This window comes from Elephas maximus, chromosome 3, assembly GCF_024166365.1.
Source record: "Elephas maximus indicus isolate mEleMax1 chromosome 3, mEleMax1 primary haplotype, whole genome shotgun sequence".
NCBI lineage: Eukaryota > Metazoa > Chordata > Mammalia > Proboscidea > Elephantidae > Elephas > Elephas maximus.
In genome coordinates, this window is record NC_064821.1 from 54,785,147 (window position 1) to 54,800,265 (window position 15,119).

Sequence of the window (15,119 nt, forward strand, 5' to 3'; positions counted from 1 at the left end):
TCCATGTACAGGGCCTGCCTGTTGGACGCTCAGCAGGTGCTCAACAAATGGGTTTCTCGTCTCTCCTACTTCGAGTCGTGCACCTCTCGCCGCTGACCCTTCAAAGTCTGATCTCGTCTCATCCATTTGGCAGAACTGACGCATCCCTGCGGCTGTCAAACCCCTCACTCATGTTTGCTGGCTGTCATGGATCGAATTGTGTCCCCCCAAAAATGTGTGTCAACTTGGTTAGGCCATGATTCCCAGTATTGTGTAGTTGTCCTGCATTTTGTGATTGTAATTTTATGCTAAAGAAGATTAGGGTGGGATTGTAACACCCTTACTAAAGTCACATCCCTGATCCAATGTAAAGGGAGTTTCCCTGGGGTGTGGCCTGCACCACCTTTTCTCTTAGAAGAGATAAAAGGGAAGCAAGCAAAGAGTTGGGGACCTCATACCACCAGGAAAGCAGTGCCAGGAGCAGAGCGCATCCTTTGGACCCAGGGTCCCTGCATGGAGAAGCTCCTAGTCTGGGGGAAGATTGGTGAGAAGGCCAACAGAGAGAGGAAGCCTTGCCCTGGAGCTAAAGCCCTGAATTTGGACTTCTAGCCTACTAGACTACGAGAAAATAAGTTTCTCTTTGTTAAAGGCATCCACTTGTGGCACTTCTGTTATAGGAGCACTAGATGACCAAGCCACTGGCCATGAGTGATATTCTCAGAAACAAGTACCCCTGTGTGTACTATAGACAGTTGCCAAGTGGTCCCATTCCAGCTGTCTGCAGCAGGATCCGTGTTCAGTGCCCTGCACACAAGCATGCATACACACACGTGCACTCACACACTTGTGCTTACAGATGTGTGCGTACTTGCGTGCACATAGGTGGTATAGTACACGTAGAGCGCAAGCCCCTTACACCAGAGGGCTTCTCTCCCACAAAGTCTTCCTGTGTCCCCTGGGCTGGCTTAGGACACCTGCTACCTAATCCCCCAATTCCTGTACTTTCTTCCCACTTTGTTATTCCTCCTTGGTGGTTTCTCTGCTGACCGGGAAGCCCCACCACTCCTTACCTTGCTCATCAGTGTTTCTGGCACACTGCTTAGCAGATAGTAGATGCCCAATCAATATTTGCTGAGTGAAAAGAAGATGGAACAAGCTTCAAGCTGTTCAGTGATGTTGCCCCAAATGTTTTTATAGTATCTTTAACAGAGTGGCCAGATTAAGCCAGTTGTTTGATGAGAAAATACCTTCGCAGCATCGGGTTTCAGGCAGCCTCATTAGCCATCCTTCATGGAAAGATTGGAAAGCACACAGAATTGAAGACAGGACCGTGCCCATCCAAACATCTGTAAAGTTTTACTGTTCTCCAAAGGCGCCTGCCTCAGGAATAACTGGCTGAGGAGTGGTCAGCAAGGAGCATGGCTCATTCCCCCTCCTTGGACCCTGAGAGTGTTCTAACTGAAATCCTTAAGACAACTTGCTTCTCTGGCCCACACACCCAGCCAACAGCTGCTCATGGAATCCCAGGACTGCTGGCTGCTCCCTTTGGCACAAGGTCCCTGAGCTGCTTCCTAGGAAGGGGATTTCTCATCCAGCTTGGGCACAGAGCTCAGGGGAGGGGAATGCAGGCTTCTGCCTCTTTAAGAAAAGGAAAACTCCGTGTGGGTGAAGGGAAGCATGTCTTGCTGGGTGGCTTCTATTCATTTCATTCAAACACCAATGTTCAGTAGGCAAACATTTTTTGAGTCCCTGGTATGTGCCAGGCTCACAGATGAGGAAGGTGCAGTCACAGGAAGAAGAGGCTGCCCCCATAGTTGCTGGGGGGCTTCTGGGAGCACATGGGAGCTGGAGGGGAGTGCAAAGAAGGGTGCGAGGGATGCAAACTGCAGAAATGCTGACGGGGGGATACAGAGAGAGGAAGTGGGAGAGGCAGGAGCCAGGTTAAGGCGGCTTTGTAGGTCATGCTTAGGCATCTAGATTTTCTCCTGCAGGAAATGGGGAGCCATTGAGGGTGGTGCACTGACTGCAGTAGGCTACTTGAACATGGGCTGGATGCTGTTGCCCAGGTGATTCCATTAAGACTCGATCACAGCTCATTCATGCCATGAGTTCACTCTCCTTGCTGCACCCAGTGAGAGCTGAGATTCCACTCCACTCCTTTAAATTCCACAAAATGTTTGACTGGCCCCAGTTCTGACCTTTCTGGCCTCCTGCAGGGAAGGTCTGGCTTTTCCTTTTGGAGTGGGGGTAGGCAGCCCAGCCTCCCTTCTGCAGGCTCAGAGAATGCGCGGAAGACATCTGGAAGGCATCAAAGGGAGGCCCAGCCGGGAGCCGGTAGCACAGCACTGCCCCTTAACTCCTTCCAGCGGAGCGTGTTGAATCAGAGCTCACTCCTCTCTCCTCTTTCTGCTTGCCTTTCAGACTTCTCGGCTGCAGCTGTCCACACAGGATGTCTCACGTATACTTGGAACCATCCTTCAAGAGTTTGGTTGATATTTTTTTAGTGTGACGCTAGAGATTTTGTTGACCACATTTAAGAAGTTTTTGTTCTTGCTGCTGTTGGGTTTTTTCTTTCTTTCTTTTCACTGGGCCTTCCCTGCTCCCGCTGGCATGATGGCCCAGTCCAAAGCCAACGGCTCACACTATGCACTGACTGCCATCGGCCTGGGCATGCTGGTCCTAGGGGTCATCATGGCCATGTGGAACCTGGTGCCGGGGTTCAGTGCCACAGAAAAGCCGACGGGCCAGGGGAACAACAAGACCGAGATAGGCAGTGGCATTCTCAAGAGCAAGACCTTCTCCGTGGCCTATGTGCTGGTCGGGGCCGGGGTGATGCTGCTGCTGCTCTCCATCTGCCTGAGCATCCGGGACAAGAGGAAGCAGCAGCACGGCGAGGAGATCGCAGGGATCCAGCCCCAGGCAGGGGCCGTGCCTCGCGTCCAGGAGGAAGACAGGTGAGGATGGGGCGTCCACCCCCCAGACCAGAGGGTGGGCACACACGCTCATATATACATGCTTCAGTGATTAGAATATTTTAGTCTAGGAGGCTTTGCATTCACAATTTCTTCCCTTAAAAGCAAACCCATTGTTGTTGAGTCAATTCTGACTCACAGTGACCCTGTAGGACAGAGCAGAGCTGCCCCATAAGGTTTCCAAGGCTGAAATCTTTACGGAGGTGGACTGCTGCATCTTTCTCCCGAGGGGTGGCCGGTGGGTTCAAACAGCCAACCTTTTGGTTAGCAGCCGAGCAGCCACCCCAGCCCCTATTTGCTTCCACTAAGGCTCTGTGAAACAGTTCATAATTTTACAAATAACAGTGCTTCTGTAGCAGAGCATCCTAAATGAGGTGGCGTAAATGAATGACAGATGTGCCAGGATTTTGACAGCCCCAGGTAAAGCTTAACGGGATCTGGGGTGGCCAGGGTTCCCAGACTGGTTGCTTGTCTGTTCATCCAGCGTGCTGTATATATATGCTTGGATTCAAGAAGGTTGGTAGTGCTGTCAAATCAAATTACCACAAATTAGGAAGGAGCCCTGGTGGTGCAGTGGTTAAAGCGCTCGGCTGCGAGCCTAAAGATCGATGGTTCAAACCCAACGGCCGCTCCGCAGGAGAAAGATGTGGCTGTCAGCTTCCATAAAGATTTAGAGCCTTGGAAACCCTGTGGGGCAGTTCTACTCCGCCCCCTAGGGCTGCTATGGGTTGGAAACGACCCCACGGTGGTGGGTTTCGTTTCTGTTTTTGACTGGTGGCTTGAAACAACAGAAATCTACTCTCTCATAGCTCTAGAGGCCGGAAGTTCAAAGTCAAGGTGCCAGCAGGCTGTACTCCTTCTGAAGGCTCCAGGGGAGAATCCGTCCTTGCCTCTTCCAGCTTCTGGTGGCTCCTAGCGTTTCTTGGCTTGTGGCACCAAAACTAATCTCTGCCTCTGTCTTCACATGGACTCCTGCCCTGTGTTTCTCCTCTTCTGTTTTGGATTGAACTATGTCCCCCCCAAAATATGTGTAGTAAATCCTATACCTGTGGTTATAATCCCATCCGGAAATGGGTTTCTTTGTTATGTTAAGGGTCCATTAGCATTGTAGGGTGTGTTTTAAGCCAACTCCTTTGAGATATAACAAGAGCAGATTAGGCGCAGAGAAGCAAGCGGGGATGGGAGAAGGTAGATGCTAGGCCACATGAAGATCACCAGGGAACCAAAGAACAAGGACCACCCCCGGAGCCGACAGAGAGAGAGAAAGCCTTCCCCTAGAGCCAGTGCCCTGAATTTGGACTTCTAGCCTCCTGAACTGTGAGAAAATACATTTCTGTTTGTTAAAGTCACCCACTTGTGGCATTTCTGTTATAGCAGCACTAGATGACGAAGACATCTTCTGATAAGGACGCGTCCCTTGGATTTAGGTCCCACCTGGTTAATCCAGGATACGCTCATCTTGAGATCCTTCACTTAATTACATTTTCAAAGGCCTTTTTTTCCAGATAAGGTCACATTCACAGGTACTGTGGGGTTAGGACTTGGACATGTTTGGGGGGGGGTGGGGCACAATTCAATCCAGTACAATTGGGAGGAAGTATTCTATTTGAATGGAAATGCCACAAATAAGTTTAAAATATAAGCGATCACTTGGGGAAGATAGGATAAAGGTTACTACTCCATTATAAAAAGGGCCCTTACAGATGAATGTGAAAGATGGACACACCAGTGGGAAAAGGGACAAAAGAGACGAACAAGTTTTTCATAGATATTCAACCAATAGATCTTCAACATCGTTAGTCATATTTTGCATCCTATTGGCCAAGATGTTGAAGAGTTGTAGGGAAGATGGGTTGCTCATGGGAGTATTAATTGACATAACCTTCCTGCAGAAGTGTCACAATAAGGGACAGTATTAAAGATGTGTGTGGCTATCCATTCTATTTCTAATAATTTATTCTTGGAAGACAATCTCACAAGTATACAAGGGAGCATTGTTTAAAATAGCACAAACTTAGAAACAACCTAAGTATCCATCAGAAACCCTGGTGGCATAGTGGTTAAGTGCTACAGATGCTAACCAAGAGGTCGGCAGTTCAGATCCGCCAGGCGCTCCTCGGAAACTCTATGGGGCAGTTCTACTCTGCCCTATAGGGTTGCTATGAGTCAGAATTGACTCCACGGCAGTGGGCTTAAGTATCCATCAATCAAGTCAAATCAATGACATATCCATTCCTTGGAGTTCTGTGCAGCTGTTTTTCATCTATATTTATTAATGTGGGACCATATCCAACACTGAACTAAAGAGGTTATAAAAGAGCATCTTTGGTAAGGTCCCAATGCGAATGTGGGATTAGAGAGGGATTTGGGAAGATATATACTGGCATGTTGACGGTGTTTATCTTCAGGTGGTGGGATCTGAGACTACCTTAGGTTTCTCTAGAGACACAGGACCAGTAAGATAGGTAGGTAGGTAGGTAGGAAGGAAGGAAGGTACAGAGAAGGAGTCCCTAGGTGGTGTAAGTGGTTAATGCGCTTGGCTGCTAACCAAAAGTTCAAGGTTCAAGTCCACCCAGAGACACCTCAGAAGGAAGTCCTGACGAACTACTTCTGAAAACCGTATGTCAGTTCTATTCTGACACACATGGGGTTACCGTGAGGTAGAATTGACTCAACAGCGACTGGTTGGTTTTATATGGAAAGAGAGAGAAAGAGAGGTTTGTCTTCAGGAATTAGCTCACACAGTTGTGGGGACTAGCAAGTTCAAAATCTGTAGGTTAGGCAATAGGCTAGAGAGTCCATCAGTCTTGTGACCCAAAATCCATAGGTCAGGCTACAGGAAGAGCAGAAGTTTCTGGCAAAATGTCTGTTTATGGTCTGGAGGTAGAATACTCCCTAGGGAAAATTCCTTTTTTGCCCTTAAGGCCTGCACCTGATTGGATGAGGCCTATTCACATTATGGAGAGTGATCTGCTTTTCTTAAGGTCAATTAATTAATCACACATGTCTTAGTTATCTAGTGCTGCTATAACAGAAATACCACAAGTGGATGGCTTTAACAAACAGAAATTTGTTCTCTCACAGTCTAGGAGACGGAAAGTCTGAATTCAGGGCGCCAGCTCCAGGGGAAGACTCTCTCTCTGTCAGCTCTGGGGAAAGGTCCTTGTCATCAATCTTCCCCTGGTCTAGGAACTTCTTAGTGCAGGGACCCTGGGTCTAAAGAGCACACTATTCTCCTGGCTCTTCTTTCTTGGGCATATGAGGTCCCTCTCCTCTCTACTAGATTCTCTCTTTTATATCTCAAAAGAGATTGACTCAAGATACAACCTAATCCTATAGATTGAGTCCTGCCTCATTAACATAGCTTCCTCTAATCCTGCCTCATTAACATCATAGAGGTTAAGATTTACAACACACAGGAAAATCACATCAGATGACAAAATGGTAGACAACCATACAATACTGGGAAGCTTGGCCTAGCCAAATTGACACACATTTTTGGGGGTACACAATTCAGTCCATAACAACATGTAACTACTTCATGACAGCATCTGAGGGGACAGCTAGGCCAATGAGATTAATATGGACCAAACAACTGGGCACCATGGCCTGGCCAAGTTAACACATAAAATTAACCATCACGGGGATGTTTTTCCTTTATTAGATTTTTCTGTGTTGTTTGAATTTTCTACAAAAAGCATGTCTTAGCTTTATAGTGAGAGTGGAGTTGTTTTTGTTTTGGAAAAATTGAACTTAATTTTCTGATAATAAAAGATAATACATGCTTATTTCGAAAAGAACAAAGAAGGAAAAAGCAATCACCCATAATTACCCCACCTAGTCATGAGCATGGAAACCCTGGTGGTGCAGTGGTTAAGAGTTCAGCTGCTAACCAAAAGGTTGGCAGTTGGAATCCACTAGGCACTCCTTGGAAACTCTATGGGGCAGTTTTGCTCTGTCCCTTAGGGTCAGTATGAGTTGGAATCAACTCTACGGCAACAGGTATGTATGTAGTCGCGAGCACACAAGAGTTCATAAGGAGGCTGAGGGGACAGCTAGGCAAATGAGGTTAATATGGACAGAGAGATGTTTGGGTTAGCAACCGAGTGCTTAACCATTGCCCCACCAGGGCTCCTCATGCCACCCAGGGACCTTAATTAATATGTAGAACTAAATGAAGTTTCTGATGTTGGCCATCGCCACCTCCCAGGTTCAAGTGTAAGGTCCTGGAAAATGGTTATTGGCTTTATTCCCTACTTAATGTCTAAAAGGGGGACATCGGTGGTCCAGTGGTAGAATTCTCCCCTTCTATGCGGGAGACCCTAGTTTGATTCCTTGCCAATGAACCTCACGCACAGCTACCATCCGTCAGTGGAGGCTTGCTTGTTGCTATGATGCCTAAGATGGACTAGGAGGAAAGGCCTGGTTATCTACAGAAAATCAGCTGATAAAAACCATATGGATCTCAACAGTCCGATCCTGTTGTGCACGGAGTCACCATGAGACTTGGGGAAGGGAGGGGGACTCAAGGGCACTAAAAACAATGTGTAAAACTCATCCTGCCTTTTCAGTTTTCTCTTTCCACAGTCAAGTGAGAATAAGGTTGAGGACCTGACCTGTCCTTTGAGTCTCATGTTGAACTCACAAAATAAAATTACTGAATAATTTGAAATATGTGTACATTTTTAGATAATTCCTTCTCTTCCTGGGGACAACTGTTTTGCTTCAAATTGGCGGCTACATTTTTATGTTGCCTTTTGGCCAAAGGACCTCCTGGGCACTGGAGTAGCCCATCCTGCTTGTTATTAAGTGTGAGGCTTAGGGCAAGAGGGGTTTAACATCCAGATAACAGAGTGTAGTACTTGAGAGTGTGGTCTTTATTTCCTGACCTCTTCCTAAAGGTATGACTAAGTCATTTAGCCTCGGTGTATCAGTGTCTTCATCCATAAAATGGCGATAATAATATACTTATGTCATAGCATTATTATTGTTGTTAGCTGCTGTCGAGTCAGCCCACAACTCACAGTGACCCCACGCACAACAGGATTGGACCATTGTGAATCATAGGGTTTTCATGGGCCGATTTTCGGAAGCAGATCACCAGGCCTTTCTCCCGAGTCCATCTTAGTCTGGAAGCTCCACTGAAACCTGTTCAGCGTCATAGCAACACACAAAGCCCCCACTGAGAGGTGACTGCACAGGAGGTGCATTGACTGGGAGTTGAACCTGGGTTGCCTGTGTGGAAGGCGAGAATTCTACCACTGAACCACCACTGACCTCGATATAGTGTTGCTAAGAAGATTGAACTGGTTCATATATGTTAAAGTCCGTAGAACAGTGCCCAGCCCGTAGCAAACGTTTTAAGTGTTAGCTTTTAGGGCTCATTGGTTGTTTACATGGCTGGGGTATGAGGTCTGGTGGACCCAGTGCCAACGTGAGCTTTAGAGTCCTTTTATTTGTGATCTGAAGTGGTCTAAGCAGGTGCTAACATTGCCTGTTGTTATTTGTTGTCTTGTAGCCAGGAGGAGGAAGAGGTCACCTCAAGGTACTACGTTCCCAGTTATGAGGAAGTGATGAACACAGACTACTCCGGAGCAAGGGAATTGGACCAGAACCCCAGGATGAGCATGTCCCTCCCCTCCTATGAGTCCTTGACAGGGCTGGACGAGACGATGCCCACCACCACTAGGGCAGACGTGGAAACCAGCCCGGGGAACCCGCCCGACAGACAGAACTCCAAGCTGGCCAAACGCCTGAAGCCTCTGAAAGTTCGAAGGATTAAATCCGAAAAGCTTCACCTCAAAGACTTTAGGATCAACCTCCCAGACAAGAACGTGCCTCCTCCCTCCATCGAGCCCCTGACCCCTCCTCCCCAGTACGACGAGGTCCGGGAGAAGGCCCCAGATGCCCGGCCACCCGACTGAGTGTCCCCTCAGCCATTTGCCCTGTGGTCCTCTCACACCCTTGGCACCACAGACTCCACACAAAGCCACTTCAGCCACACTAAGGAGCAGGTGGGCCAGATGCAAATTTAACTCTGTGGGTGGGGTGTGGGCAGGGTGGGGGGGTTCTGTGTATGTGGGTGACTCTGATGTCCCACAGGACCTTATCTAGCAGGCAGACTGGGAAGAGAGGTGCCTCTGGATTCATGTTTTATGGATCATGTCAAAGGGCTTGTCATATGTGTCTTCTCTCTCGTCTTTCCTCAACTCAGAATTGGTGACAAGAACACTCCTCTTACTGAGTAAGAAAGGACACCCAGCGACTGGTTTAGATCATGGTGGGTTTTGTGTTGCTTCCACTAGGACTGTTTTGTTTCCAGAAGAAAACAAGTGCTGCCTTTGCTTTCTTCACTGGAGTCTTCACCTGGGGGATAGGAAATATGACTCAGCTTTGGAGAAAGGGCGTGGGGCGTTTCATTAATTGAGCGAAACAGGCGAGATGATTGCAAGGGGTGAGGCCCAGGTGGTGGCTCTCTCAGAGCCCACGAAGGTGTTGGTTCTATGAGGGCCAAGGCCTGATGAACTTCAGCAAACGATGAATAATATAATCATCCTAATTGGTACACTTTACAACTCTCCCGTAACCGCAAAGAAGGAAAGCCGTATGAGATGTTCTATTCCTTCTAAAATGCCGCGCAACTGTGCTTTTTATAATAAAATATTTTATATGTAGTTCATTTGGGTGTTGAATTGCTTTAGGAGCTCTTCCAAGACTGACTCCCTTAGGAGAAATATCAATAATAAAAATTAATATGTAAAACAAAAAACTGAACCCACTGCTGTCGAGTCATTTCTGACTTATAGCAACCCCACGTGTTTCCGAGTAGAATTGCACTCCACAGGGTTTTCAAGTGGCTGCAATTTTGCGTTATCGAAGGTGCCGTTGGGCGGCTTCAAACCCCCAACCATTTGGTTAATAGCCAAGCACAAACCATTTGTGCCATCCCTGTTCTCACTGCCATCAAGTCGATCCCAAATCATAGTGACTCTATAGGACAGAGTAGAGCTCCCCCATAGGGTTTCCAAGGCTATAAGTCTTTACAGAAGCAGTCTGCCAGTATTTCTCCCATGGGTCATCTGGTAGGTTTGAACCAGCAACCTTTGGGGTAGCAGCCAAGTGCTTAACCATTGCACCACCAGGACTCCTTGTACCACCCCAAAAATACCAAAACCAAACCCATTGCTGTTGAGTCGATTCCAACTCACAGCAACCCTATAGGCCAGAGGTAGAACTGCCCCATACAGTTTCCAAGGAGCACCTGGTGGATTCAAACTGCCAACCTTTTAGTTAGCAGCTGTAGCTCTTAACCCCTATGCCACCAGTACTCAACACTTAATATGTGCCAGGCACTGAACTAAGTTATCTTATTTAAACTCTGCTACAAGCCTGGTATTATTGAGATTTTGTAGGTTAGCTTGCTTAGTTTAATTAAAATAGCCCGCTAGTAAGTGGCGGAGCTAGAATTTGAACCCAGGCCATCCAGCTCCAAGGCCTGAGCAGCTTTGTGTAAAGAGCTGTTCTAGACGTGAATGAGGACTTCCATTCGCTGAGACCTGAGACTGGCCCCAGTGACCCATGTGCCCAACAGAAAGTTTTGGCTGTTTAGACAGCAGCTCTCTACGTGGGCTTTAAACACATCTCTTCCTACATCCCACTCCTGACAACTGGCCCCAGGCAGGGAGCTCACTGACAAGCTATATGAGTATATGGGGTGGGTGAGTGTGTCCTCATGGAGTGGGGACATTGACTACCTCTGGGGCCCAGGAAAGCAGTTTCACCAGTGAGAAATGCCCAGGGAATCAGAGACTACTAAAGCTGGGAGCAGAGATGTCTGGGGCCAAGGTCTTAACCCTGGAGCACAAGTCCAGAGGGTGGATTCCTGGTATTGCCGAGCATGGAGTGGGCCTGCTGAGGGGTCTATGCAACTAGGTGCTTTGCTGGAAGAGTAGATGCTTAGCTATGGGTGGTGCAATCAACTACTAACCTAAAGGTCGGCAGTTCAACCCACCCAACTGCTCCACAGAAGAAGGGTCTGGAGATCTGCTTCCATAAAGATTACAGCCAAGAAAACCCTGTGGCGTAGTTCTACTCTATAACAGAGGGAATGGCCATGGGTTTGTTTGATTGTTTGGATGTTTCCTAACAAGCTCCCACAGGAGGGAAGAGGCAGCAGTGAGGAAGTGAAAATTACCTTTTTATCTCAGTCTTGGCATCAGTACCTACAGTTCCAACCTTTCACTTTCTTTATGCAAATAAATTATTTAAAAAAGAAGAGACAAAAATCCGGCCTCATGAAATGGAGTCCTAGAGAGCTGATTTGTTCCCCAGCCCACTTCTGAGCCAACCTGAGCTTTTCTGTGTATCCTTTCCTGCCTGGACTTTGCTCACCAGTTTCTCCCTATGCTTCTTCCTAAGGAAGGGCCAAGGGGGAGGGAAAACAAAGGAGAATAGTGAGGTCCCAAGGGAGCTGAGAAACAACATTCTAAAAGTGCTCTTAGTCTGGCCTTGGGTAGGCATCTTTTGGGGTGTCTGCCCATCTTTGACCCTCTTTGAGGGAGAAAGAGGTTTGGAGCTTGTACTGGGTTGAATAATGGCCCCCAAAGACACTCAGGCCCTAATCCAGTGGAACCTGTGGATGTTACTGTCATGGATTGAATTGTGCCTCCCAAAAATAAGTGTCAGCTTTGTTAGGCCAGGATTCCCAGTATTGTGTGGTTGTCCTCCATTTTGTGATTGTAATTTTATGTTAAAGAGGATTAGGGTGGGATTGTAACACCACCCTTATTCAGGTCACCTCCCTGATCCTGTGTAAAGGGAGTTTCCCTGGGGTGTGGGCCGCACCAACTTCTCTCTCTCAAGAGATAAAAGGAAAGGGAAGCAAGCAGAGAGTTGGGGACCTCATACCACCAAGAAAGCAGCACCAGGAGCAGAGCATGTCCTTCGGACCTGGGGTCTCTGAGTCTGAGAAGCTCCTCAACCAGGGGAAGATTGAAGACGAGGACCTTCCTCCAGAGCTGACAGAGAGAGAAACCGTTCCCCTGGAGCCAACGCCCTGAATTTGGACTTGTAACCTACTAGGCTGTGAGAAAATATATTTCTCTTTGTAAAAGCCATCCACTTGTGGTATTTCTGTTATGGCAGTATTAGATGACTAAGACAGTTACCTCCCATGGTAAAGGTTTTGCAGGTGCAATTAAATTAAGAGAGAGAGAGGGAGATTTCTCTCACACACACACGCAGGAAAAGGCAGTGTGACCACAGAGCCAGAGACTGGAGTCATGCAGCTACAAGTCAAGGAACGCAGACAGCCTCCAGGAGCTTGGAAAGGCAAGGAACAGATTCTCCCCTACAGCCTCCAGGGGGTGCGCAGCCCTGCCAGCACCTTGTTTTCAGCCCAGTGACACTGATTTTGGGTTTCTGGCCTTCAGAGCTATAAGAAAATAAACTTCTGTTGTTTTAAGCCACCAATTTTGTGGTCATTTTTTATAGTGACTGTAGGAAAGTAATACTGGATTCGATCTTCAACTCATTAGACACTAGGGCCCTTTGTACCTGCATGCTGTGGTGACTTTCCCTAGAGGGTGGGAGTGCTGTGGGAATAGCAGTTGGGGACCCCAACTGTTTTGTATGTGTGGAAATGATCACATGGAAAATTATTCATATGATTCAGAGAATATATGATACATAACTCGCCTTCCATGCAGGAGACGCCGCTTCGATTCCTGGCCAGTATCCCCCATGTTCAGCCACCACCCGTGTGTCAGTGGAGGTTTGCGTGTGGCTGTGATGCTGAACAGGTTTCACTGGAGCTTCCAGACTAAGGTGCACTGGAAAGGCTTGGCCACCTGCTTTGGGAAATCAGCCCATAAAAACCCTATGGATCACAACAGTCCAATCCTGTTGTGCAAGGGGTTACCATGAATCGAGAGCCAATTTGAGCGCAGCTAAGAACAACAATGTGATATGCAAAACATAGTGTATAGGTTCACCTCTGTCTAAAATGAAGGCAGAGAGAATGTTAGCTGGAAATGTGAACCATAGACTGGAGGCCTGAGATAGTGCCTAGAAAGGTGAGGAAATTACCTATAATATTAAGTTAAATTCCACCAGGTGCTCTCATTCCCTTTGCTCATCGGTACAGACCTATCAGTGGTGTCACTTTAGTTGGTGTCACCCAGCACAGTCACTCATGGTATCACTCCTCCTCCCTTGGACCTCCTCCCGAACCACAGTCACTCATGGTATCACTCCTCCTCCCTTGGACCTCCTCCCGAACCACAGTCACTCATGGTATCACTCCTCCTCCCTTGGACCTCCTCCCGAACCACAGTCACTCATGGTATCACTCCTCCTCCCTTGGACCTCCTCCCGAACCACAGTCACTCATGGTATCACTCCTCCTCCCTTGGACCTCCTCCCGAACCACAGTCACTCATGGTATCACTCCTCCTCCCTTGGACCTCCTCCCGAACCAGACCATACAAAATCCTTAGTGATGTTTTTTGTACTAATGTTACTAGTTTTAATCATAGAATAATGTGTGATAAACATGGTTGTACATTGTTTAAATGTAATATTTCTTAGGTTATATCAATACGAACAACAAAATTATTTTGTAAAATCTTTCTGCGTTGAATCATGACGTTATTAGTTATAGCATTATCAGCAACTCCAAAAAATTATTGATATAGGTTCACAAATACTAATTACCATCATATCGTAGCTAAAACACCAGAAAATTGGACATAATCAGCGATTATAAAAACACCGGCAACAGCAATAAAAAAAAAACAGTGCTTGCTTGTAGCAGGTGCAGAAAAAACCACATGACTCGAAGCGTCATTGTAATTGGGTTATGATGACAGCTCTGACTAGAGGGCATTAAAAAAAAAAAGTAAATTAGCATAGAGTTTTAGCCTTGTAGGTATATTGATAAGAGTAAGCTGGGCTTATGAAAAATGTTTTTGTTGTTATAACTAACTACAGGGATATTTTTAAAAAATTAGTAAATTTCCGCTGAAACCCTGCATGAAAATTTCGTAGACCATCATTTTAGTGTCACTGCCTGACAGTGTCACCTGATGCAGTCCACATCCCACTAGTGATGCCACTGAGGTCTATCCTTATCCTCAGAACTCTGTCTTCTGACTATCCCCCCCCCAAAAAAAAAAAAAAAAAGCCAAAAACCAGAAGGAAGACGCTAGCCCTTTCCTTTACTCTGCACCACGCCTTTGCTCTTGGGGTAAATATAAGAAGGCAGAGATGAGGGAGAAAATACAAGCTGCCTGTCTAGTCTTGGGCCCAAAATGTCCCTGGGGCTGTGAAAGAGCAGACAGAAAAAACCTGAACTCATTAAGGGTTCTTAAGACTTCCACCCCACCCTGAAGGATAAATCTTGGTAGCCATCTTTGCATCATGTGACCTCCACACCCCCCCCCACCACCCCCCCAGGCCGGAGCTGATTGGGCCTGAGGTATGTGTCCTCTTGACCAAAGAGAACCAATCAGAAGCCTAGCAGGACAGGGCCAGTCTCTCCCAGGCATTGGGTCCTGGGCTCTAAAGGCGGGCTGGGTCATGTGGAACAGGAGCTAAGAGCCATTTGGGGATCAGCATGCCAGACCATAAGTGAGTGAAATGGGAAACTTCTGCAGAGAGAGTGATGCTAACTCAGACAGGAAAAATGAGGTCTCAGGCGTGGGTGCCTCATTTCCTGATGACTCCCCGGTCCTTGGTCCTTGTCCTGTGGTAAGCCCAGCTATAATACTACCCTTGAGTTCCATGACAGACACTGTGACCTTCCAATAAATTCCCCTTTTTAGCTTTGATCCTAAATTTAGCTAAAGTCCTTGAAGACAGGGGCTGCCTTTGCGCTGTCCTCAGCGCTGGACCCGCAGTTGATACTCCACCTGAACTTGGTTTTTATTTTCACTGTTCTCAGGCTGGTTACATCCTGGCCAAGGGGAGCCACCCCAGGTGATTGAGGCATTGAAGCATGAAGCATGACCTTAACTTGCAGTGTAGAGTGCTTCCTGGTTTGTGCTGCTGAACCAACTGGATTCTTCTGTTCCAGCAATATTTTTTGAACTCCTGTTACGTGTCAGGCACTATTCTAGGCTCTGGGATACAGCAGTGAAGTTAAAGCCCTGCTCTCCATAGGAAGGGTTA

The 15,119-nt window shown here is 47.2% G+C and overlaps 1 protein-coding gene across 3 annotated transcripts in view; it reads left to right on the forward strand.

Moving 5' to 3' along the window:
* Positions 1-12,413, forward strand: part of TMEM51 (transmembrane protein 51) — a 77,496-nt gene extending 65,083 nt beyond the window's left edge. For all 3 annotated transcript variants that reach the window (XM_049877980.1, XM_049877981.1, XM_049877979.1), the window contains exons 3-4: positions 2,401-2,933; positions 8,470-12,413. In XM_049877980.1, coding sequence (XP_049733937.1) covers positions 2,590-2,933; positions 8,470-8,875 — 750 coding nt within the window. In that variant the 5' untranslated portion in view covers positions 2,401-2,589 and the 3' untranslated portion in view covers positions 8,876-12,413. The remainder of the gene's footprint in view (positions 1-2,400; positions 2,934-8,469) is intronic.
* The last annotated feature ends 2,706 nt before the right edge of the window (positions 12,414-15,119 follow it).